General features: G+C 51.1%; 3 protein-coding genes across 9 annotated transcripts in view; 1 reads left to right on the top strand and 2 right to left on the bottom strand.

Moving 5' to 3' along the window:
* Window positions 1-24,777, bottom strand: part of GNPNAT1 (glucosamine-phosphate N-acetyltransferase 1) — a 152,159-nt gene that overhangs the window by 34,001 nt on the left and 93,381 nt on the right. The window contains exon 7 of one of the 5 annotated variants that reach the window (XR_007631512.1): window positions 8,431-8,523. The exons of 3 other annotated variants lie outside the window; for them this stretch is intronic. The gene's annotated coding sequence lies outside the window, so the exon portion shown is untranslated. Of the gene's footprint in view, window positions 1-8,430; window positions 8,524-12,726; window positions 12,793-24,777 lie in introns of those variants that run through there. One more of the 5 variants, XR_007631514.1, reaches the window with a different exon arrangement.
* Window positions 1-24,777, top strand: part of PSMC6 (proteasome 26S subunit, ATPase 6) — a 246,791-nt gene that overhangs the window by 155,824 nt on the left and 66,190 nt on the right. The window lies entirely within an intron of this gene.
* TXNDC16 (thioredoxin domain containing 16) overlaps window positions 1,805-24,777 on the bottom strand; it is a 40,044-nt gene continuing 17,071 nt past the window's right edge. For 2 of the 3 annotated variants that reach the window (XM_050336112.1, XM_050336111.1), the window contains exons 10-21: window positions 24,291-24,457; window positions 23,902-23,962; window positions 22,247-22,400; window positions 21,352-21,498; window positions 20,797-20,856; window positions 16,596-16,764; window positions 16,250-16,386; window positions 11,159-11,243; window positions 7,423-7,561; window positions 6,686-6,846; window positions 4,797-4,987; window positions 1,805-3,799 (exon numbers count right to left, since the gene is read on the bottom strand). In XM_050336112.1, coding sequence (XP_050192069.1) covers window positions 3,516-3,799; window positions 4,797-4,987; window positions 6,686-6,846; window positions 7,423-7,561; window positions 11,159-11,243; window positions 16,250-16,386; window positions 16,596-16,764; window positions 20,797-20,856; window positions 21,352-21,498; window positions 22,247-22,400; window positions 23,902-23,962; window positions 24,291-24,457 — 1,755 coding nt within the window. In that variant the 3' untranslated portion in view covers window positions 1,805-3,515. The remainder of the gene's footprint in view (window positions 3,800-4,796; window positions 4,988-6,685; window positions 6,847-7,422; window positions 7,562-11,158; window positions 11,244-16,249; window positions 16,387-16,595; window positions 16,765-20,796; window positions 20,857-21,351; window positions 21,499-22,246; window positions 22,401-23,901; window positions 23,963-24,290; window positions 24,458-24,777) is intronic. The other variant, XM_050336113.1, reaches the window with a different exon arrangement.

The following is a 24,777-nucleotide window of genomic DNA, read 5'->3' as shown; positions in this document are numbered from 1 at the left end:
CATCCTTAATATTCCCCTGTCCTGCAGGGAGTACTGCTGCAAGCCTTCCTCACTCCTAACAGGTGATGGTGGTTTTGTAGGAGTCCTTGAGGATGGTGAGAGATCAGAGAACCATAGAACGTCCTGAGTTCCAAGGGACCAGCAGGGAGAATTTCCTACTGTTTGGGATAATAAATTGTTTTGCTTTTTAGGACAAGCACATAATCTTTTTTATGTGCATGTTTATCATCATTTTATCTTCTGATCAACCACTGACATTTAAACACCCCCTGAAAGGCTCCAAATGTCCACCTTTGGATATAAAGTCCCATCAAAAGAAGAGTTTGGTCTGAAGCTGTAAACAGTCCATCCATATCTGCCAGGAAATCTCCAGCTCAGCATGCACCCCAGTAGCTTCAACCAGGGGAGTCAGATCTGTGGTTTACCCAGACAAACACGTCTTTTGTTGCCATAGGGTTGAAGAAGGAGCCGATAACATCAGCGTTCCTTAAGATCTCACCTCACCTCAGCACCAGCATTGCTGACACAGGGAGAGATGATGTCCTGGTGATCCCTGGCTGCCTCCTGCTGCTTAGGGAGCAGGACAGCACTCCAGTCATCCCAATCCTCCATCCTGGTGGGATTTGCTCTGACCTCACAGCTGCCCCCACAGCCAGAGCTCTCCCACCTCCGACTCACTTCTCATTTAAAGTCATAATTCAAGGCTGGGTTGGACGGGGCTTGGACCAACCTGGTCCAGTGAAAGGTGTCCCTGCCCATCCAGGGGTTTGGACTGGATGCCCTTTAAAGGTCCCTTTCAACCCAGACCACTCTGTGACTCTGGTTCAATAAACACCCATGGAGTGTTTCTTTCCACCCCAGAGCCAGAGCTGTTCCAAACGGCTGAGGGCCGGAGTGTTTCCTCTGGCGAAGGAGCGCTGTGGGATGCAGGCCACCATCAAACTGTCCCCAGTATCCCTAAAATCTTCTCCCTGTCCCTACATATCCCAGCACATATCTAGCCCCATAAATTTCCCCATCTCCCCAGAGAAGCTGTGGCTGCCCCATCCCGGGAAGTGCTCCAGGCCAGGTTGGATGGGGCTTGGAGAAACTTGGTCTAGTGGAGGGTGCCCCTGCCCATGGCATGGGTTGGAATGAGATGACCTTTAATGTCCCTTCCAACCCAAGTTCCTGATGGTGCTACACAACAAAAAAGACATTTTGCATTGAAAAAATAAAATCCCAGCAAACTCAAAGCCACTCGATGTGGTTCCAGGATCCTGACCCACATCCACAGCAAACCCCAGCAGCCCACAGCAAATCCAGCTGGCAGGAGCAGGACACGGACAAGCACATCCCTTCCCAGGCAAAGTGGGCTCAGCTCAGGACTCCTGGCACCCCAACCCAACCTGGGAGGCTCAGGCTGATGGATCCCACTGTTGATGGGGGATGAAGCCAGTGGAGCCAGGACTCCCTGGGAGCAAAAAGCATCCCCGCGGGATCTCTCGGGGAAGCCACCTCTGACCTCTCATCCCTTTGGTGGCAACGCTCCAGCGTCAATCCAGCAGCACCGGGAGAGGCAGCGACTCGCGAAGCCACAACGGAGATGTGGCACTGACCCCTAGTGACAAACTCCAGCCCCGACCCGGCACGGGAGAAGGGCTGCGGCTGGGAAAGGACACGTGGACAAGAGCGGGGATGTGGGAATGCTTCCTGTCCTGCACAAACCCCGTGGAAGGAAGGGATCCTGCTGCTGCAGGACACCCATCCCAGGACAGCAGCCCCTGCGCCCACCACCCAGCGCCCAGGACAGATGCAGACCAAGTCTGCTTGGGATGGAGTTTATTTAGGACACCGATGACAAACCCAAGCATTGCACTTCACCTGAGAGAGGGCAGGGCTGGATGGGATATTGGGAAGGAATTTTCCCTGTGAGGGTGGTAAAGCACTGGAACATACTGCCCAGAGAAGCTGTGGCTGCCCCATCCCTGGAAGTGTCCAAGGCCAGGTTGGACAGGGATTGGAGCAAACTGGGCTAGTGGAAGGTGTCCCTGCCCGTGGCAGGGGGTGGAACAAGATGGGCTTTAAGGTCCCTTCCAACCCAAACCATCCTGGGATTCTGTGATTAGGAACAGGACGGGAAGTGACCAATGCACAGCTCACGGGGTCCAGCAGCGTAAGGACCTCATAGAGCACAGAAATGACGGAGGATCCCTTCACACCCTGACCTTCCCATTCCCTCGGGAATACTGCCTCTGATCAGCATGCTGCAGTTTATTCCTTTAAATATATACATTTTGGCTCACAGCCTGTCATTCAGTCCAAAAATGGTCTGATTCAATTAAGGGCTTCCAGGAGAGCCCAGAACTAATGATCTATTTCTGGGCATTTCAAAATACTCCCAACCATGTGGGCTGTTTGCAGGATGAGAAACACAGTTTACAACGCTCTCAGCATTACCACTGATTTTCCCCTTTTCAGGAATTTCAGAGCTCTAAGGAGCAGGAGGAGGGTCTGACTGTCCCAGCACATCTTAGGGGTGCTGTGGAAGGGAGATTTTTATTGAAGAGGATGGGATGATCACGGAACCCCAGAATGGTTTGGGTTGGGAGGGACCTTAAAGATCATCTAGTTCCAACTCCCTGCCATTTGTTGTCCCCACGAGATGGGCAAAGGCTGGAAAGCCACTTCCCCAGGTTTTGCATGTCCCCACCTAGTCATGGATGTGAAGCAGCTCCATCCCATCCCAGGAGGGTTCAGCCTTGCTGGGCTTTCCACAGACCTCACTCCCAGCACCATTCCCAGCTCAGGAAGCACCAACCTCGCCGCTCTCACCAAGGGCAAAGAAAAACCGGGGCTGCAAATAACCCCCTGGGCTTGTGCCCAAGAAAATGCCAGCAGTGAGGAAAGCCATCTCCCACAAGCTGCCCACCCTTGGGATTTGCTGGCAGAGTTTTGTCCCAGCTATTCAGGGCTGTTGTGTGAGCTGAGCTGTGGCTTCTGTAACAAATCTGCTTTAACCAGATCCTCCTCTTACCGCTGAGGATGAACACGCTCATGGGTTTGGGACGCAGGTCAGGTGTAAACACAAGCAGGTGCTGGTTGGGGCAGCCCAGGAGTGGGTGGAACACTGGCCATCCCGGCTGCACATGGTTCCAGTGCAGATGGAATTGCAGGACTCGCCGACACCCATCGGTAGAGCTCCTACTGCCATCGGGGAGGAAACAGGTTTTTTATCTTGGAATCACTCACCCCTTCCCGAAGTGACTGTGTGAGATTTAGGGAAACTACAGAGCAGGGCTGTGCTGATTTGTGTTTCCCAGTGTAGTTCGTTGCACGGGGAGCTCCCAACAGCAGCCAGGGATCAATGTGTGGGATGTACAGACACGTCTCTGGCACTGGAAACACACTGCAGCAGGGAGCTGCTTTACCCCTTCACCACTCACTCACAGCTCAAACCACTTCTCTCCTTGGTGCAGAGGGCTGGGAAAACGCGAGGTTTCCGTGGGCAGCCTCACATTTCCCCGCCCCAGCCCTCAGAGCTCGCTGTGTCTCCTGCCCTGTTTGTCCCTGGCCGCCAGCCTGGGGGCCGTGCCCCGCAGGTCCCTGCCCGGGGACGCAGCTTTCCCTGCCACGCTCTCCTGGGATGGCTCTTCCCGGATGGCAGTGTCCCCTCCTGGGCTCTGGGGTGGGTGCTGGGCTGGCAGGTCCCCAGGGCGGTGGGAAGGGTGGAGGGGGAGCTCAGGCACGGCCGTCTCCATCATCTGAAGGAAGTCGTAAGCAGGCAGCGGTGGTTTCCAGTCCTCCTCAGACAAGGTACCTGAGGAGCAAATACAGTCCCATGTTGGTAAGTTAAAGAGTTAAATGCCTCACCCTCCACAGATATTTCCCTTTCGGAGGAATTGTGGCTTTCTTCGGCCCTTTCAGGAAACACAAAATTAACAATCTTTTCTTAAAGATGATAAAATCGTAAAAAAACAGACTTGGGTTGACCCAAGTTGGGTTGACAGGTTTGGGTTGGAATGGACCTTAAAGATCATCTCATTCCACTCCTCTGCTGTGGGCAGGGACACCTTCCACTTTCCCAGCTTGCTCCAAGCCCCATCCAACCCAGCCTTGAGTAATTCCAGGGATCCAGGGGCAGCCACAGCTTCTCTGGGCAACCTGTGCCAGAGCCTCATCACCCTTACAGCCAGGAATTCCTTCCCAATATCCCATTTAACCCTTCCCTCTCTCAATGGGGAGCCATTCCCTCGTCCCTCCAGGCCTTTGTCCAAAATCCCTCTCCAGCTTTCTCAAGGAAGGCATATCCATGCTGCCTTCCTCCAAAGCTTCCTCAGGCTGATCAAGGCAGTGAAAAGCTTCACAGAATGTGCCAACCCTTTATGTCCCAAAGACCACCAGCTTCCTTATCCTTTCCTATCCAAAAGAAATGCTGGAAGGTGCCTGGAGATCAGCTATTTCTTACACTGACAACTGGGAGTTGGGAGGTGTTTTAAGAGCCAGCTGTGCTTCGGGTCTGTTTGGAGCACCAGGAGAGCACAGCCAGGTTTGGGGATTTTCACAGGGAAAAGATGCCAATTCCCAACTATCCACATTCGGCTCCGAACATTAAACAGTCCCAGAGCAAACTTGTGAGTGTGGGTATTGTCTCCTGGCTGAACTATTTGTACTTCTCCAGCCCTAACTAAGCAGAGCTAGTTTTTTCCATCATTAAATTCCAGGGCAGACAATTTATTGCATGTAGTGTCTTCTCATAAACAAGGCCGGAGCTCACAGTGTGTGCTTAGGAACGTTATAAACCTGTGCCCACTTACAGTTGGGAATCTCCAGTCCTGCCTGGAGCTTCTCCAGCCAAGACAAGACGTTCACTTCAGTGATGGACTGTTCTGGTGGGAACTGGAAAACCTGTCCCCCTGCCTGGAGGTTCACCCAGACGAGGACGGGCAGGGAAGGCACGGCGGCAAAGTACGTCCTCAGGATCCCGTATCCCACTGGAGTCCTCTTCCTGCGGGCAAGAGGAGATCCAGGTTTGGGGACACAGCAACGCTAAGAGCCAAGCAAGCCCCAAATGCCTTGGGTCACATCCAGCAGAGCACAGTTTTGCCTGTGGGAATGTGGAAGCACCAGCCCTGGGAGCGTCCAAGGTCAGGTTGGACGGGGCTTGGAGCAACCTGGGTAGTGGAAGGTGTCCCTGTCCATGGCAGGCCAGTGGAACTGGATGACCTTTAAGGTTCCTTCCAACCCAGACCGTTCTGGAAGTCTGTGACTGATTTCTTGGACTTACAGACAGGTCCCCTCTATTTTCTTGCCCAAATTGAGGAAGGTGATACTTTACCCCTGGCAGCAGCCTGACAGTGCCACGCTCATCATTTCACTCTCTGCTGAGCTCAGCTCCTGATAATTCCTCAGTGCTCTCCTCAGTGACCTCCTCCTGCCCTGTCCCACTCCAGTGACCCCTCCATCTGGCTGTGTGGGATTTTCCAGACTGCAGCAGCTGTTGGGCTGTGCTGGGGCTGCCTGGGAGTCCCACAGACCGGAGTTTTCAGCTAGCTCCTTGTCCCCTTCCATCCTGGCTGTCCCCAGGAGGGCAGTGCCCTGGGATGTGGCTCCCTGTGGGAGGCCCATCCTGCTCCCTTCATCTGCTGGAGTCCCTCATGGACCCCTGAGAGGGCAGGGATGCTTCTTCAAGGACAGGGACCTCATATGAGGACAAGGACACCCTTTAGAGTGGGTTTAAACCCTCTGCCAGAATGAGGAACCAACAATAATGCCCTACAAGTACAGGGACCCCCCACATGAGACCAGGGACCCCAGTGCCAGGACAAGGATACCACAGTGATCCCCCATAAGGACAGGGACACCACAGGACCCCCTGATAAGACAGATACTCACTACAGAGAGTTTGTCAGGGAGGGAGAGAGCAAGGGCTGATGTGTAGGTGGGGAAGTTCCAGGGCACTCATGTCTTGTGCTTTACTGGCAAACAAATCTCCTGCTCTCTGAAAACATGTGCATTCCCCGTTAGCTCAACCCAGCCCACGCTGGACGGCTCTGCCCAGGCTTCCAAGCACGTTATGATTAAGCCACTGAGGTGTCTCTGGGCCAAGAGAGGCTAAAAAATTTAAAAATGCAACTAGGGAGGAGAGGACTGTAAAAAAAAACCCTTTCCTACAACCTTGTGTTTCTTAGCTCTTGGATTCGTTGTTTCTTGAATATTTTTGAAGTTTGCTTTATGGGGCTTCTTCTGGCTGAACTTTCTTCTCCCAGTCAATGACCAGCCATTCCCTCTAATTGCTGGTGGAAAATCACCAGGAGACATTCCAGGAGGGCAAATTTCTTTTCTTCTTTCTTTTACTCCCACGTGCAACAAAAATACAAATAGCACCAGACCCGAGGTCAAGCTCCTACACAACATCCTTGAGAACATTTTACTCCATCGAAAATTACTTCTGCAATCAATTAAACATTTACTAATTTCACTTTGTCAGGCAATTTTGCAGCTGCCCAGACAGAACACAGACTGAATCACCGCTAAATGGCTTGACCTCCCAGCTCATGGTGATTTCAGGCCCAATAATCAAATTACCAGCTTGTGTTTTCAGTAATTGCAGCCTCAGGTTTGTTGTTTTTTTTTTTCCTCTCGTGCCCTGAAAATGCTCAGAGCGAGCGAACGGAAAGGAGGAAAGGGGTTTTCACACACTCACAAGTTCAACCAGCAAGCCACAAATGCCTGCTTGGGTCTTCCTTTTGCCAGCTTCAGCATTTCCTCGCTTTCCATTTGGCTGATGTCACCGTCACTGAACAGGATGAGGAAGGGCTTTGTGAGCTGCAGGTACCGGGGCAGGTTTTGCACGGTGATTTCGGGCTGCGAGACATCAAAACAAGAAGTTGGGGTTTATGGGGAGGAGGAAAAAAAAAAAAAAGGGGGAAAATTTGACTTTCTGTCCTGACAGGAAGGGTGCAGAGGTTAAGCAAGGGTGGGGTATCCAAAGGCTAGAAAACAACGGGGTGCTGGGATTCTGATGGATTCACCCGACCCTGCCCATCACATGCCAAGCCCAGTGGAGCAGCTGGCACATGGTGGGTGTGAGCAGAGGAGGGAGAAGCAAGGCCAGCTCATCCCAGATCCATGCCCTGTAGCTACAACCAGTCTCCCAAAGGCACGTGGAAAAGGCTGGGAGCAGAGCCTGCGGGAGGCCAAGCCACCAGAGCAGCAGGTCAGTGATTATGAGGCCATTCCATCAACTCCAGGGCCTCCTCCCCCGAGACCACACAGCAAACAGCAGATTTCTGCCCAGACTCCCCGACCCAAACCATAAAACTTCAAAAACAAACTCAGTGTGATGGAAGCAACGAGCAGATATGTTTGTCTTGCAGAGCTCCACGCTGTAATCGGGGACGGGAGGGGAGGAAAGGAACCCTTTTATTCTCTTTCACTTACAAAAACGTCCATCAGTTCATATCTGATCGTCTGCACCACGTCCTGAGCGCTCTGCTCGGGCAAAGCGACGCCTTCCACGCTCCGACCTCCGCTCCGGGCCAGGAGCAGGGCTGGGGGGGACACGGAGTATTTACGGGATCTGGAAAAGAGGGATGGCAACAAGGACTGGTTGGAGGACTGGACACACACCCAACGTGCTGCACGCAGAGCTGGCATCCTCCCAAGGACGAGTTCCACCTTTGGAAGTGTCCAGGGACAGGTTGGACGGGGCTTGGAGCAACCTGGGCTAGTGGAAGGTGTCCCTGCCCGTGGCAGGGGGTGGAATGAGATGAGTTTTAAGTTCCCTTCAACCCAGTTCTCTGAATTCTGGTGTCACAACCTTTGAAAAATTTCCAGCAGCCTTTGAAAAATAAACTATACATGCCCCCTCAAAAAAAAAAACTGCTGAGGCCACTGATTTCCTCTGTCTCACCCTTCCTCTGAGCAGTGACATCTGGAGCCTCCAGGGCTGAAGTTCCTCAAACTTCCAGAAAACTGCTCTCCCATCTTGATGTCCCCCCCGCCCTTTCACTGCTCAGACTTCTCCTATTTTTTGCTTTTCCCACTTTCTCAGCTTTTCTTTAACACCCTTGAACCCTGTAACCACTGAGGAACAAAGCACGAGCTACTCCCCCAAGAGTCAGTGGGTGCAATCTGGGGATGTTGCTCTAATGTGGGGCTGGACTTCACCAAAATTTTTGGCTTGTTCACTAAGCCAAAAATTAGATGTCCTGGTGCTTATTTTGAGTGAATTGTGTCCCTTGGATGGAGTCTGAGACCTTCTGTTTGCCTTGGCCTGGGAGGCAGAGTGAAGCCCTGGGTGGGTACTTGCACCACCCAACCTTGGAAGTAAAAAGGAGAGAGGAACAGGAATAGAATCCAAGAATTCCAGAATGGTTTGGGTTGGAAGGGACCTTAAAGTCCATCTCATTCCAATTCCCTGCCGTGTGCAGGGACACCTTCCACTAGCCCAGGTTGCTCCAAGCCCCATCCAACCTGGCCTTGGACACTTCCAGGGATCCAGGGGCAGCCACAGCTTCTCTGGGCAACCTGTGCCAGGGCCTCCCCACCCTTCTGAGTTAAGAATTTCTTTAGGTCATCAATGACAAAGCAAGTGGAGGGAACTGCAGGTATTTCCACCATTTCCAGCTCCTATGGAATTAAGTCTCACACCTCTGAGAATCCTTTGAGCTGTGAGGAAGATTCTCAACTTCCCTCTCTGCTGTTTTGCAAATTAACCTCTATTTACCAATCATTAAGAGTGGTAACCCCCCCCCCCCAAAAAAAAAATTAATGTAGGGATTTTGAACTTCCTAAACTTCCACAGGTTTTAAAGAGATTCTCTGGCTTGGTCATGGCTGAGAGGAGGTGAGGACTCTTGCTCCCTGTGTCTAAAATAAATCAACTTGTTCAGCAGCCTCTGACGGGTCTGTGAGGGTGGGCAGGCCCTGGCACAGGTTGCCCAGAGAAGCTGTGGCTGCCCCTGGATCCCTGGAAGTGTCCAAGGCCAGGTTGGAGCAAACTGGTCTAATGGAAGGTGTCCCTGCCTGTGGCAGGGGGGTGGAACGAGATGGTTCCAACTCAAACTGTTCTGGGATTCTATTTTATGATTCTATAAGGAAATTTTTTATATACTGCCAGCAAACCAGCAAATTCCCCAGGCAGAGCCTACCCTGAAATCCCTTCCCATCTTCCTGGTATTGAGGGGTTGTATTGTTGCCTGGGACAGCTTTCTATTTATACAGCAGGGCCATTTATTGGGTAACACGAGGCTTGCATTTAAATCAAAAACATCTGCAAACAAATGCTTGGCAGGAACCTGAGACGTGGATGTGGAAATAAATAACGACCTCATTCAAAGCATTTCTTCCTCAGTGCCTTTTCTCCCTTCATTAGTGACCAGCAGAGCAGGTGCCTGCTGAGCAAACAGCTTTGCTAACGACATCTTTGTGTTTCCTGAAGACCTCTCTCTCTCTGGGAAGAGGGGAATCAGCTCCCCGTGACCTGGGAGCCACAAATATTTTCTCCTTGAGCCCTGAGCAGAGGAATAGCTTTTCTTTTTCTTAAGAAGGGAAGTGAGCCTGGCCCTTGCATAAGGAATTCCTGTAAGTGTTTACTTTCTACTTACAGTTGAGAAGACGATCAGCTACAGTAGCTGCAGACCCACAAATCAGGGCCAAAATCCAAATTTGGCAGGAGGAGTATCAATATAAACTGTACTAAATATTCCAGCTAAACAGGAGCAGGCTGGAGGCTCCTGGAGCAGGAGCAGGGAGGTCTGTTCTTGCACATGTCAGTGGTGAGAGAACACAGGCTTTTTCTACCCGTACCTTGGAAGATGATCCTCCCTTCCTTTGCTCTTTCCCTTCTATCAGCTGGGCTGAGATCCTCAGGGAAGAAAAGTCCTGGGGGGGTTATGATTTTGGGACCTGCCCAGTGGTCTCCCATCCCAACAAGCCTGGCACTGCCTCACTTCCAAGATCCAGGCATGGAGCCCAGTTTGGTTACTGGAGAAGTGTTCCCAAGGTATTTTTATTTGGATTCTCCGTGCACACCACAGAAATTCCCGTGTCTCTTCAGGGAGGCATCACATCTGTAGGAAACTAATGAAAATAATTCCCTGTTGCATTACAGGCTGTTAAACCCACACCTGGAAAACAGGCCAAGGACCTTCTGGGATTTTTAACCCTGACTTGATAGCTAATTCCTCGGGGAAATGAGATGCCAGGATGAGCTGAAGATTCCCCCTGGATCTCCCTGCTTTCCGAGGCACTGAAGCATCTCTCACGCTCTAATCCAAAGCACTTTGCCCCTTGCTGGAATCTTAATGACACAGTGAAGTGCTCAGATCCCATTAGCTCCAATTTGGCCTAAAGTTAAGGATGCAACTGATGCTTATTCCAATGGGAATTGTCCAAGGAAGCCTCGGCTTTGCCTTCACTACGTGTGCAGGAGGAAGGCTGCTGTGTTTTCCCAGCACTCTTCCTCCCAAAGCTCTGCCTGGAAATGGTGGCAACATCTTGCTCTTGCCAGGGAGGGGAAGGATAAGGGGGGAACATCTTTCAGGAAAAAAAAGATCCATGGTAAGAGGATGAAAAGGTATAGATTCCTCCCCATTCCTGGAAGCTCCCAGCTAGATGCAAGTGCCCACAGGGAAGCTGGGTGAGACCAAAGATCCAAGGCAGCTCCATGGTAAAACAGCATTTATTTCCAGACTTCCAAAGCCTTTTCCTGTTCCCAGACTCAATGCCCACTCCACAGCCCCTCTCCTGGCTGCTCTTGCCATCAGAGCAAGTGAAGGCACCACACAAAGGGGAAGGCCAGGGACAACCCATCACTTTTTCCTGATGGAAAGAGAAGGGCAGAGCTGGTTTTGTTCCCTCACACACTGATGGTATAATTTTTCCAGCCTGTTTTTTTTCCCTCCATAGAAGTCTGTATAAGGAACACAACCAGATTCAGGGGGGCTGGTAGGGATGGAGGACTGGACAGGGCTAAGTGAGTTGGACATGGACAAGCTGGGAATCAGTGGTACAGCCAAGGTGACAATTCCCTTGGGATGATTCCTGAGCAATCTCCCAGTCTCCCTACAGGACTAAGTTACTCAGCCTGGCCAGTGACACTTGCTCCAGGTACTGCCTTTCACTAAATGCAGATCAGTTCGAATAATTCCCAGACAAAAAGAGAAACAACTTACAAAGCCAAGCCATCATCTTCAAAATACATCCCCATCATGACGTGGCCACTTAGGATGTTTCCCGCCTCTTCAAAAGCTTCCCTGGCTGGAAAAAAAAAAAAAAAAAAAGATAAAAATACAAGAATAAACAATAGAAAGGGAGGTGTTGAGGTCCCTGCTGGAAACCAATCGATGCCTACGCACGTAACACCCTCCCACCCACGGCCAACTGTCGGGAATGAAACCAGGATTAGAGGCTCATGAGAAATGGCTGCAGCTCAGGGCCACGGGCCACGGGCGGAGGAGCTGGCAGAGACCAAGGATGAGAGGAAAATTCCCATCCTGAGAAGAGTGTTTGCTCTTCAGTCACCAGCGCTGCGTTTTCCAGGATCCGCACGACAGGGGCACTGCTGGAAAATGAAATGTCTTTAAGGGCTTAAAGTCCGTAAGTGTTCTTTAGAAACAGGAGTGGTTGTAACTCTAAACAGGAATCTTACAAATCCCAGTGACCTTTGGGAAATGACAGATGATGACTTTACAGGAGTGGTGTTAAGAGCCCAGAGATAAACCAACCTTAAACCAACCTCTCCTACAAGTGCCTTGGTTTTATCCCGTTCCTCTGAGCAGGCTGGGACTGCCACAGGATAGGGAAGGAGCAGCTTGGGGCTCTTTAGGTCTGTCAGAGCAGAGCCCCAGAAGGAAGCTGACTCCAGAACTGGTTCATTCCCTTATAAAACAGCCTCAGTTTTCCAAGAATCCCAGGATGGTTTGTGTTGGAAGGAACCTTAAAGCTCATCTAGCCCACCCCCCAGCCACGGGCAGGGACACCTTCCACTAGCCCAGGTCGCTCCAAGCCCCATCCAGCCTGGCCGTGGGTTGGATCCGTGGCAGTCGGATTCACGGGAAAGCCAAGCTTTGTGGGAACATGCAAAGAGCTGTGTGTGAGCTTGTGCAATGCAGGCAGAGACCGGAGATCCAAGCAGCTGCTGCCAAAGGTGGGGTGAGAACAGGGCGGATTTCAACACCACCACCACCACCACCACTCCTCCTCGTTTGGATTGAGCAACCAAGAGCAACTAAAAAGGCTCTTCCGACTCAGGGAGAGTGAGAAATGTCCCTCTTTGGAGCAGGCAGCTTTCTGCTGAGAATTAAGGTTCTCTCTCAGATACAGCCATGGTATGTGTTGCTTTACAACTTCAGTAAGATCAGTCAGACACCAGCTGTGTTCCTCAGAAGTGTCACAGCACGACTGGCCAGCCCAAGCTCCTGGGACTGGTGAGTCACCTCAGCAGACAGGGCTGCCTCACAAATGGTCACTTTTTGGTTCTTTGACTCCTCTTTTCCAGCTACACTCTAAAGCCATATTTTCCATTGTGTCCCACAGGGACCATAAACTGTCATTTAAGCTATTTTCCTTTCCAAATGGAAGCTTAGATCCTCAAGGAGTGCCCCATTGAGGGTTCAGACATTATCATAGAATGCCAGGATGGTTTGGGTTGGATGGATCCTTAAAGCCCATCTCATTCCAACTCCCTGCCATGGGCAGGGACACCTCTCACTAGCCCAGGTTGCTCCAAGCCCTGTCCAATCTGGCCTTGGACACTTCCAGGGATCCAGGGGCAGCCACAGCTTCTCTGGGCAACCTGTGCCAGGGCCTCACCTCCCTCATAGCCAAGTAGAATTCCTTCCCAATATCTCATCTAACCCTGCCTTCTGGCAGTAGGAAGCCATTCCTTGTGTCCTGTCCCTCCATCCCTTGTCCCCAGTCCCTCTCCAGCTCTTCTGGAGCCCCTTTAGGCCCTGCAAGGGGCTCTCAGGTCTCCCTGGAGCCTTCTCTTCTCCAGGTTGAACACCCCCAGCTCTCCCAGCCTGGCTCCAGAGCAGAGGGGCTCCAGCCCTTGGAGCATCTCTGTGGCCTCCTCTGGACTTGCTCCAACAGGTCCACGTACTCTGTAGGAAACAACACACGTACAACAAAGCTGGGGACAGAGTTTGGCTGGTTCGTCTTGAGACACAGAGAAACCACTCTTGGTTAGGTTTGAAGTTGGTTTCCAGCTCTTTTGGTCTTTGGGTACCTGATTTTATCAGTGTTGAAGGTAAAGTTAACATCCCAGGTTCCACCAAGGAGCAGGTCTACAGACTTTAAACCCTCGCTGGAGACATAAACTCGTGTTGAAGTGCCTGGAGCAGCTCTGGCTGCCGGAATTCTCTTCTAAATAAGGGCAACCTTCAGCAGAATCCAGGCTTACTCCTTCCACCAGGGTCATTCCTGATGACATCCTCCCTCCCTCCCTCTCACACTTCCAAATTGTCCCGTATTTTGGGGGCTGTGCCAGACCCAGAGCCACACACCCGCCCCGTATTTCTGCACAGCGATGCTCTCTCAGCTCTGTGCCAGAACCACCCCCCAAACTCACATGGAAGATGCACTTCTAAAGAATCTATTTCAATATTTCCAAGGAAATGATGCCCTCTCAGAGCGCTGTTTAAAGTCCCTGCGGCGCCTGCTCAGGCAGCACATTCCTGGAGCTGGAATCCCAGCTGCCTTCCACCACGCTGCCGTGAACTGCAGGAGCACAACCTCACTGACCTGGGAATGTGAAAGGATAAAGCTGCCAGGTGAGGAAGGGTCTAAAATCCCTGCAGAGCTTTGGGAGACAGGATCTGAGCACCACCCCTTACCCCTCTGGAAGAAGGAATCTCCTGGCCACGCTCTCCAGCAGCACCTGGAGCATCTCTCAGGCCTTCATCACTTGGCTTCTGCCCTGTGAGGCGCCAGAGCAGTGCAGGACACAGGTTTATTTTTAAATATTTGCCACAGGAGTGGTAGAAATAAGACAGAGTCTTATTTCCAAGGATCATCCAGTTTCTGCACAGAAAACAAACTGCCCCTCTAAAAATTCTCCAAGTTTCCAGGAAGAAACGCTCGTTCGTTGCCCTCGTAATACCATTCCCCTCTTCCTAATAAATATTAATTATGATTTTTCCCACAAGCCTCTTTTAGCTCGGGCCCACCAAAGGGCTTCTTAACATAGTCCTCATGCTAAGGCTTGGAAAAAATCCAGGGATTTATTTAGCTGAGCATCTCTGTCTCAGTCAACCAGAAATGGCAAGGACCTGGTGCCATCACCGGGTGCAGGTTAGAGCAGGAATTCTTGCCGACTGGAAATTCCAGATAAGCCTGCAGGTTGATAAGAGGTGCGGTGCGGTTTTCCTGGCTCCAGCCTGGTCTGGTGCCAGAACAGCTGGCTCCAGTTTTCTGCTCCCTCAGGCCATTCTGCTGAGGCTCCAACACCCCCAGGCTGTGGGAGGAGGAGGCTTCCCAAATTCCACCTCCCTTGGCACCTGCGGCTGAGTTACCCCAGACTGGGGATGGTTCCAGATTGTAGATGGATGTGCCCTGAGGGAAGAGGGAAAGAGCTGCCTGGAAACCTCCAAGGCTCTTGTTTGCACAGGAGGCAATGAACGACTTCTGTAGAGAATCCCAGAATGGTTTGAGTTGGAAGTGGCTTGAATGATCATCCACTTCCAACCGCCTGCCATGGGCAGGGACACCTTCCACTAGCCCAGGTTGCTCCAAGCCCCGTCCAACCTGGCCTTGGACACTTCCAGGGATCCAGGGACAGCCACAGCTTCTGTGGGCAACCTGTGCCAGGGCCTCACAGTGCAGAGCTGGGACCTTCCCACCCCACAGCCTCTCAGCTGGCAGCTTCCCCCAGGAATTACTGCCCTGAAAAAAGGAGAACTTTCTGATCTTGCTTAAGATCAAACTTTCAGGCTATTTTTTCCACTTTAAAGCTCTGTTGTGCCTCTGAAGTTTGGGTTAATGCAAACCAAGCTACTTTCTCACACGAGGGGCTCCAGAGGGAATCCAGTGTGCCCAGAGATAAGAACAAAATAGAATGTCTGGAACCAACTGGAAAACACTTGGGCTGTGCTCACTGAGCCAGCTGACAGCTAATTCCCTGTTTTCTTCTGGAGCATCTCATCTGGTAAATATAGTAGAAAATCTTACTGATCCCAAAAAACCTTTAGTCCAGCTCCAGAGAAGCTGTGGCTGCCCCATCCCTGGAAGTGCCCAAGGGCAGGTTGGATGGGGCTTGGAGCAACCTGGGATAGTGAAAGGTGTCCCTGTCCATGGCAGGAGCAGGAAAAAATGAACCTTAAAGTCCCTTCCAACCCAACCCATTCCATAATTCTATGACTTGCCTGAAACACAACATGATGTTCCCTTTCCAGACTGACTTCATTCCCTCTCCCTTGTCAACATTTATAATTGTCACATGAAAAACCACCACAGCTCCAGGATCCATTTCCCTGTTTTTACAAAGGGCTGTGGAAACCCAGTGGATCCTGGACCACAGCTGTGGCATGGAAGGGATGACACTGGAGAGCCCATCCCAGTGACTCAGAGCAGGCAGGGCAGGGACACTGTCACTGCTCCAAGTTTCAGCCACTGCCCAGGACTGCGCTGACCGAGACTACAGAGTGAGACAGATCCAAACAAGCTCAGGACACTCCTTCCAGCAGCTCTGCTTTGCACTCCTGTGTCCACCTGTTTCAAAATTCACAGCTGGATTTCACTGAGTTGCTCACATTTCACTCATTTTGAGGCAGGAAATCTGTGTTTCACCTCACTGCTGGTTTGGTTTTAAAAAAGTAAAGGTTTTGGATGGTGTGTTGAAGAACTCCATTTTCAGGAGGAGTCAGCAAGAGGACTATGGATCCAAGAGTGGAAAGGGCTTTCTTTAAGGAAGAATATGCTGTGACATGTTGTACACAGACTACAGGAAGAGGCTGATGGATCTGGGCTAAGAGGGAATTTAATGCCAGCCTCCAACTATTTTGAAGGGACTCACAGAGAGGACAGAGCCAAACTCTTCAGGGTAAGGGGCAGGAGATACAACAGGGACAGATTGTTGGGAAGTTACTACTCCCACTCTCGGTGTACAAACACACCAGGCAGCTGAACATCCTCTGAGCCAGGAATGGACCTCAGGTCCCACATCTGGGATGACCTGCAATCCTCTCCTTGTAAAACTAGACAGGGTAGTGCCTCTCCCAGCAGGAATGAAGCTGAAGAATGCTTAACCCCCCAAACACCACACTCACCTTCCCTGGTGGCTGTGCTAAACACTCCCAGAAGGGAAGTGTGGTGATGGGATGACAGCTCAGGTGGAAACTCTCCTCTTAAAAACCCTTCTGCTTCATCCATCGTGGCCAGTTCCAGCGGGCAGGACACTTGGCTCCTATGGAAAGGCAGAGGAACAACAGGGCTCTCTGGGAGGAAGAGGCAAAAGGGCAACCTCAACCCAACAGGGCCCCCAGCCCCATTTCCAAACCAGCTCTATAATCAGCTCTGGCATGATTTTTTCCACAAGGGATTTCCATTATACAGATCATGAAGCATGCAGATGTGGATCTGGCGGATCTCACCACGTGGGGACTCCTCACTTACAGGATGATGAAGCTGGTGAGCTCTTCAGTTCCCCACATGCCATCATACGTCACGGATTTCTCCCCCTTCCCATAAATCTTGATGGTGGGAAACTGGGTCACATTCTCCTGGGTGCAAATTCCAGGCCAGTCCCAGCAGTTCACCCGGGAGAGCAAAACCCCAGGAGTTCCTAGAGTGGAGAATAAATACTTATGAATAATATGATAACCTAATAATAACAATAAATTGGTTGGAAAACAGAGGTTTTTTATTGGCTCATTGGGATGTCATTGTATGTATTTGTATTAATGCTCCCAGAAATACCAAAATCCAGCCCTGGATACACAAACCACATAAAGTAAGGAAAGGCACTGGAAATACCTTAGGGATAAGGCCAAGGGAAGAAACAATACAGGTTCTCACCTACAGGAAAGAGGGAAGATGAAGCCTGGCGTGGAGGAGGATGATGCAGTCGAGGCTTTTTCACTTAGTAAGGTGCTCAGTGGTGAAAAATGTCTGTTCTACCTCAAGCACGAAGCCAAACACACACAGAGCAGTCAAAGGGGATGTAAGAAAGACAGATGGAATGATGGCATTCCCCCCATCCTGTGGTCTCAGGCACATGGGGGGATTCTTGGGGTTGCCCTGTGCAGAGCCAGGAGTTGGACTTGATCCCTGTGGATCCCTTCTAACTCAGGATTTTCTGGGATTCCATGCCAGCTATTTATCTCCCAGCCACCACCAGACACCTGTCTGACCTTAAGAGAGGGGTCTGACAAATAAGGGAGAGGGAAAGGAGGAGCACTTGGGAATTACAGGGCAGTCAGTCCAGCTGTGGCTCCTGGGAAAAGCCCTAAAAAAGCCCTTTTATGTGTCTCACCAAAGTGATAATCTCAAGGAATTGGTGAGCAGTGAAATAAAGGAAGGTTGGTTCCCATGTCCTCAATCCCAGATTCATGGAGTCACAGCATGGTTTGGCTTGGAAAGAACATTAAAGCTCATCTCATTCCAACCCCCTGCCATGAGCAGGGACATCTTCCACCAGACCAAGTTTCCCCAAGCCCCATCCAACCTGGCCTGGAACACTTCCAGGGATCTTATCAGCCTTTCTTTCATCTTCAGGCTGGGTGAAGAGCAGCACACTCTGCTGCTGGCCCGTGGCTAAGCCTGGCCTAACCCAGTCAGGTGAGCCCTCACCAGCTTCACTCCCTCCCCCTCCTTGGTTTCCAGTCTCCCCTGATCTGCCTCCCACCCACTCACAGGCCTGGCCAAGGACAGGCAGGCTCTGTGCAGTCCTCCATCCCCACTGCAGGAATGATTATCTCAAAAATCTTCACTCCTTCCCTAAACTTCTTTGAACAGGATCCAACAGCTACATGGGAAAGATGGGATGATACCTAGAGACAAGTACACACATGGGTGCAGACCTGTGTCCTTCAGAAACCAGGGCTGGGGCAGGTGATGAGGATTTCCCAAGAGAGCAGATCAAACCAGCCAGTCTTTCTTCTCTCCCTGTGCTGGGTTTGATCCTGATCACTGTGTCTCATCAAAGGCCTGGCTGATGGAATAAAACATATCCAATCTCCAAATGATCCCAGAGGGGCAGAAAGCTCGGGTAGTGGTGGAGTCCCCATCCCTGCAGGGATTTCAAAGCCATGTGGATGTGGTACTTGGGGACACGGATCAGTGATGGCCTTGGTAGTGCTGGGGAACGGTTGGACTTGATGATTTCATGGTCTTTTCCAACCTAAACAATTCCATGGTTGTATTAAAAAAAAAAACAGCTCACCTGAAGAGCTGGTCCAAAGGCTGCAAGATGAAAGAGAAGTTAAACATTGAAGTGTCACACTTCAAGAGGAAGAATCCAGCATGGAATGGGAAACAACTACCTGGACAACATCACACAGTGGTCTCCTAAATCCTCACTTCAGATTTTAGGCTCCATGGGCACACATTGCTAAATCAGGCAGGTGATTTTCATGCCTTCGAGCCACAACTTCACCCCTTGTCTTTGGAAGTCATTGGCCAAGAAGACCCCACAGGCACAGAGGAGGGAAGGAGAACCATTGTTCATCACAATAGGTAGATCTTCTTAGATATTGGTTTCCTCTCTTCTTTGCAAAAAAAGAAGGCCAATGACATACCTAAGAAATGCTCAGCGCTGTCTCACCTTCACATTCTCTTGGCTCAGGGTCCTGCCTCCAAAAAATTCCCATCTTGCAACAGCAAACCGGAGCTGCAGGAGCTGCACTGGGAATGGCCTGTTCTCGCTCCAAGAGCAGAAAATGTGCTCAGCTCGGCTAAACTGGATCTCTCACAAAAGGGAGAACACTTTGGGGCTGTAAACTTCACTCTGTGACGATGTGCTGAACATCTGTTACGGGATGATTCACGGGGTCATTCCAGTCTCCAGCTTCCTCCATTCATTCCCATGCCTTGGTCCCACATGGCCTGTTCTCAGTGCCACTTTGCACTGAGAAGGAACTGGCACCAAAAGCAGGACCTGGTTCTGCAGCTCAAAACGTGCCTCAAGCTGGGGTGACTCATGCCTCAGACAGCTGGTCCTCCCAGCCCCTTGGGAAGAAAGCTCCACCCTGGAGAGCAGGCAGGAATACCAGCACTCCTGGGGAGCTGAGAGATTGCCCCAAGCCATACCTTGGGTTTTATTCTCAGTCCTGCAGAGCTCAAGGTCTTCTCCCTGATCCAGACTTACTCTCCTTGCATCCCAGCCATCTCTGGGAGCCCAGGGACCACCACTCCTCTAGCTGGTCTGGCTGCTGGGGAGTCCAAAAGAAACCCCCAAACCTCAACAACCATAACATTTCTAACAACAGCAACCACTCCTCCTGACCCTTCCTGTTTATTCCCAGGATTTCAGTCCAGATCAAAGCTGCTGGTGACTTTCCCTTCATGCAAACTCTGGATGCAGAATTGCTTTCATCCAAACCACAGCACTGTCCACAGCATTCCCAGGAGGGTTTCTTGGAAGCAAATCCCACTGCATCTGCTTCCCAGAAAATTGGCTATGTCCTCTGCAGCCTCCATCCACGTCCCCACTGCTGAATCCTCTGCAGGACACAGTGCCCAGTGCCAGGGGAGTTCTATCACCAGGAAAAATGAGCCTTGATGGAGAAGAAAAACCAGGAGAAGGCACCAGGCACCTCCAAGAGGTGCCAGAACAGCTCTCACATGGATCCTTGCAACTTCCCTGCCGTGCTGCAGAGAGTTGGGAATGAAGCCACCTCAGTGTCCCCTACAGCCAAGGGGAGAAGAGGCACTCCTGGAAGAGATTCAGCTCATGTAAGAACCCACCTCTCTCCACAAACCAGAGTGGGATGGGGCTGAGGACCTGAATGAAGCTAAACCGGTGCTTACACTGCTCAGGAACTGCTCATACTCTCCTGAAGGATCACTCCCTCCTGCCTTCATTCCACTCCCTCCTGCCTTTATTCCCAGACTCCCCCATGTGCTGCCTTTAAGTGCTGCTGATTCTTCACCACCACGTGTTATTTATGGAGCTCTGTGGCCACCTGTGAGATTTCCCACATCATCAAATCAGTCTCCAGACCCTGGAAGCACCATCAGTGTAAATCCTCCCTCTGGCACCATCCTGCCCAGTGGATCTGGGCCTGCCCACACCTGTCTGTCCCTGCCTTTCCTCCAAAGCCAGGGCTAATTACAGCTTCTTTTCCATACCATGTAATTCCAAGGAAAGGAGAGCTGATGTGCCACCCAGATGGATGTAGTGCAGGGATGGGGCATCTGGAATCACAGAATCATTAAGGTTGGAAAAGCCCTCTAAGATCATTGAGTCCAATTGTTCCCCCAGCACTGCCAAGGCCACCACTGACCCACGGCCACAAGTGCCACATTCACAGGGCTTTGAAATCCCTGCAGGGATGGGGACTCCACCACTGTCCTGGGCAACCCTTTCCACAAAGAATTTTTCCCTAATATCCAGCCTAAACCTCCCCTGGCACCACTTGAGGCCATTTCACCTCATCCTGTCACTTGTTCCCTGAGAGAAGAGACTCTGCCAAGATCCCTAAACAAGAAACAAAGGACTCTTCCTAAGCAACATGGCTATGACTTCCCTTAAGAGTTCGAGGGGGGAAAAATGAGTGTGTTCCAGGTGAGGCATCATCTGTTTCCCCCCAGCCTCTGGGTTCCTACTGCCAGGAGCAGGAGCAGTGTAAATCCCTCAGCCCCAGGGGCACTTTACCTTTCAGGCGATCAGCCACCTCGGAGTACGAGCGCAGCACTGCCAGGGACACAGCTTCCCCTGGAACACAGGAGAGGGGAAACACACCCTGAGGGACAGGCAGGTGACACACAGCCCCCCCCCTTGCTCTCTGACAATGTCACATTACGAGTCCCTGCATCCCGAGGTGCTTCGAGCTCTGACTTGAAATAATAAGGAAAATTGAACTTTATGCCTCTGGGCTTCTGCTCTCTTGTGTTTCAGCAGCCAGGCTGTCTAGGCCATCCCATGAGCCCATGCTACCATAATTTCCCCTCTTCTCCTATATTTTTTTCCCTTATAAAATGAAGGTTAAAAACCTATGAACGTGGATATCTCCTGTCCTGGAGGACGTTATCACACGTCATCAATAAACGAAAAGAAATTATTTAATCCCATTGCTAACAGTGGTGGGAGACACACAGGGCAAGATGAGGCACTTCTTTATGGTTTAACCCTGTCTCCAGGATGACCTGGAAAGCGTGGTGAGCACCCCAAGGTTAGGGAAGGGTCAGCCAGGCCACGTTTCATACTCACAACTGGCGTAAAACAGCACCACTGTCCGGGCAGCCTCCGAGAGGGAAGAGCGGAACGTCTCCTCCGTCAGGACAAGGACCTGCTCCAGGGGCAGCTCTCTCTTCTTGTCCCTGGAAACTGCTTCCACCACCTGGTCATCCTGGATGTCTGCAAGGGACCCACAGGTGTGTACGGGGCAGGGGGAAGTGCAGCCCCCCTGAGCCACCCCAGCAGAGGGTTCTTGTAAGGCAGAGCCTCCCAGCAGAGACGTGGGGGTGAGGGACTGCCTCGCGTGGGGAGAGGAGGGACAGACACACAAACCCATCAAAATGCACTTATCCCTCCTCACACCACTTCTGCCCTTGGATTTGAACACTATTCTTTAAGCATGTTGGCTCCTCTGAGATCCTGCCCCACTTTTTTTTTGGAGAACACACCAAATTCTGTACGGAGAACTAAAGCACTTTCCATTCTGCATTGCAGGGACCGGTGTTTTCTCCCTGGAGAGGGCAAGCCTGGAACTGCTCTTACAAAAACGTGTCTCGAACCCTTCCAAAGGGACTGGTAACCCTGAGGCCCTTCAGATGCTTGTGGAGGACACTGTTTTGGGTGCACTTTAAACCCCTCATGCCTCTGACTCTGGTGCATCCCAGCACAAGCACCCCCGTCCCTCACTCAGCACTTCTGTGACTGTTCCTCTCAGGACTGCTGATTTTTCTCCCTGGTGTTTCCCCTAAAAATTATACCTGCCTGTCATATTCCAGTGATCTCAGAGAATGAAAGAGCCACTTTGTGGCCACCATGATGGGACTGTGATAGTTTGCAAGTGTTCTCTAATGCTTTAACGTGTCTCTAGCAGATGCTGATTGCACGGCCTGTCTGATGACAATCAGCTTTTCACTGCTTAATTGCACACCTTGATTGTTATTCTCTTTTTCATCCTCATCTTCCTCCTCCTCCTCCTCCTCCTTCTCCTCATCCTCCTGGATTTGTTTGACCTTGTTCTTATCTTCCACCAGGGTTACAACTTCATCAGTGTCTTCCAAGACCAGGTATTGGATTGGCATTCCCTGACGAAAACAGAATAAATCAGTGGGAGCAAAACATCACTTTCTGCCTATTTTGTCTGCAAATTGTGGGGCACCATCACCCAACTCCTTATTTTTGGGATAGGCCAACAGATCCCTGAAGCTGCCAAAAGGGAGGAACATCTGGGTTATGTTTCTTTAGCCCAATTTCACCTGTGCATGAGTTTTTCTCACTCCAGGCTGATGTCTCCTTGTGAGGAAGTAAATGTAACTAAGTGGGATCATGTGGTGAAGGTGAACACCAGCTCCACCTCCCAGCAACCTAACACAGATCCAACACTGCAGGAGAAATCCCAGTGGCCAAGCAGGGAAAGAGAGCAGCAAAGTAAAGGCTCCACTTGGATATCTCCTCATTAGAGGGGTCAGGCTGGGTCCAAGCAGCCCACCACAGCCTGGGAAAGTGGCCTAAAATATCCTTTATCTCATGGAGCTCAGCCAGGAAGAGCATTCCCAAGAGTGCAGGGGCTGCCAACCCGTGGAAAGGAAAGAGCAAAATGTATTTCTCAGAAATGAGACCTTCTCGGCTTAAAACCAGTGCTGGCTCTGGCTCAGACAAAGGCACTGGAGAGAAAAGGGAAGTTTTGTCATGAACTGAGAGAAATGACAAACTGCTGGCACCTCCCCTGGGCTCTGAGAGGAGCAACACAACGTGCACATCCATCAGTAGGGCATGGGAAGCCCTGGGGGGACGCTCAGGTCTGATCTTGTGTCTCTGCAATCCCAAGGGTGACAGTTCAGGCACTCGGGGGCAATGTCAGCACCCAATTCCACCTTCCCTCACAAGCTGGGTCAGGCCCCTCCAGAGTTTAGCTCATCTTGATCAAGCTCATTTAACTCACACCTCACACCCTGCCCTTTTCTCAGCTCACTGCCAGAGGCATTTGGTTACATCAGCTCAGTGTTGTTTGCTCTTGGTTTCACACTCACTCCCTCTCCTGTCTTTTGACACCTTTCCCAAAGGGATAATGACCTTTAGAAGCCCAAATCTTTGGGGAATTCACACTTGGATATGGTTCACAACCCCGTGTTGACTTAAGGTGTGAAGGAGATGTCACCCTATGTTTGGAACCCCAAAGAAACTCAATATTTTATCTTCCCCATCAGGCACAACCGCTCTGCAGCACCCAACCTGGGCACTTCCAAATCACAGAATCATCATGGAAATCAGGTTTGGGGTTGGAAGGGACCTTAAAGATCATCCAGTTCCAATCCTCTGCCACGGGCAGGGACACCTTCCACTAGCCCAGGTTGCTGCAAGCCCCGTTCAACCCAGCCTGGAACATTCCCGGGGATGGGACATGCACAGCTTCTTTGGCCAACCTGTTGCACACACATGGGCATCTTGGGAAAGACTCTTCCCCTGCAGCTTCAGGGAAAGCTGTCAAATAACAACAGAGCCAAGCAACACCCCAGCACCTCTCCAGAGCACCGTGCCCAGGTAGGGAAATAAAGAGTTGTACAATGAAGAAATCCAGAGTCCAACCTCTTCTGGTGTCTTCAGAGCGACGTTGGACCGGTGCAGAACGTTCAGATCCACGAGGTCCCTTCCAAAACACACAGTGAACATTAGATGGGGCAACATGTAAGGTCACTCTCCTCCTCTTTCTGCCCTTAATTGGAGGGTAAAATACAACCTTCCACTAGTGCTAAGTCTCCTTTCCAAAATCTCCCTCAGTCTGACTGCTTTTCCACTTCTAAGCCAGCAACACTCCCAAACTTCTGGACAAGTCCTTAAATGTGACACTCTCAGGATATAGCCTGGTTTTACTGCCTCCCATCCAAACTGAAGCCCACTGACTGACATCCTGGGGTGACCAAGCTCAGAGACACCACAGAAATCAAGGAGAGTCCCAAAACACCTGAGAGAAATACCTGGACAAAAGGGCAACTCCTGCTTTGCCCAAGAGCTTCCAGGCCACGAACTCTGCTGTCCTCCTGTCGGCCTCGTAGGTCTCCCTCTGGCTCAGGATGAACACCAGGGGTAGCCTGAGCTGTAAGTGGACAGTGGAGACCTTCTCTGGGTCCTCAGCAACCTCTGTCTGGAGAACAGACATGGTTATATTGCAGCAAAGCTCCACAATTTTTAGGTACCTCAGCCCTTCTCCTGCACAGCCCAAGCCACCAAGTGCTGCCCAGCCACAGGAACGAGGAGATCCTCAAGGAAAAGCTTCCAACCCCAATTCCAAAACATCCATGGAAGCAGAACCCACACAACCCCAGTTAAGCTGCTCCAACACGTCATGACTTTCCCTGGTAAAAACCTGGGCTTTATTTTGCATATTGTTCTTTATGGCTCAGCAACTCCAGATGTCAAATCCCCACTCACTTTTACTTACCTGGCATCCATTCCCCCGGGCAG

The sequence above is a fragment of the Myiozetetes cayanensis genome, unplaced genomic scaffold (genome assembly GCF_022539395.1).
Source record: "Myiozetetes cayanensis isolate MyiCay16 unplaced genomic scaffold, myiCay2020 scf6-25, whole genome shotgun sequence".
NCBI classification, from domain to species: domain Eukaryota; kingdom Metazoa; phylum Chordata; class Aves; order Passeriformes; family Tyrannidae; genus Myiozetetes; species Myiozetetes cayanensis.
The sequence above is the reverse complement of the archived record's forward strand: the minus strand, read 5'-3'. Positions and strand labels throughout refer to the sequence as shown.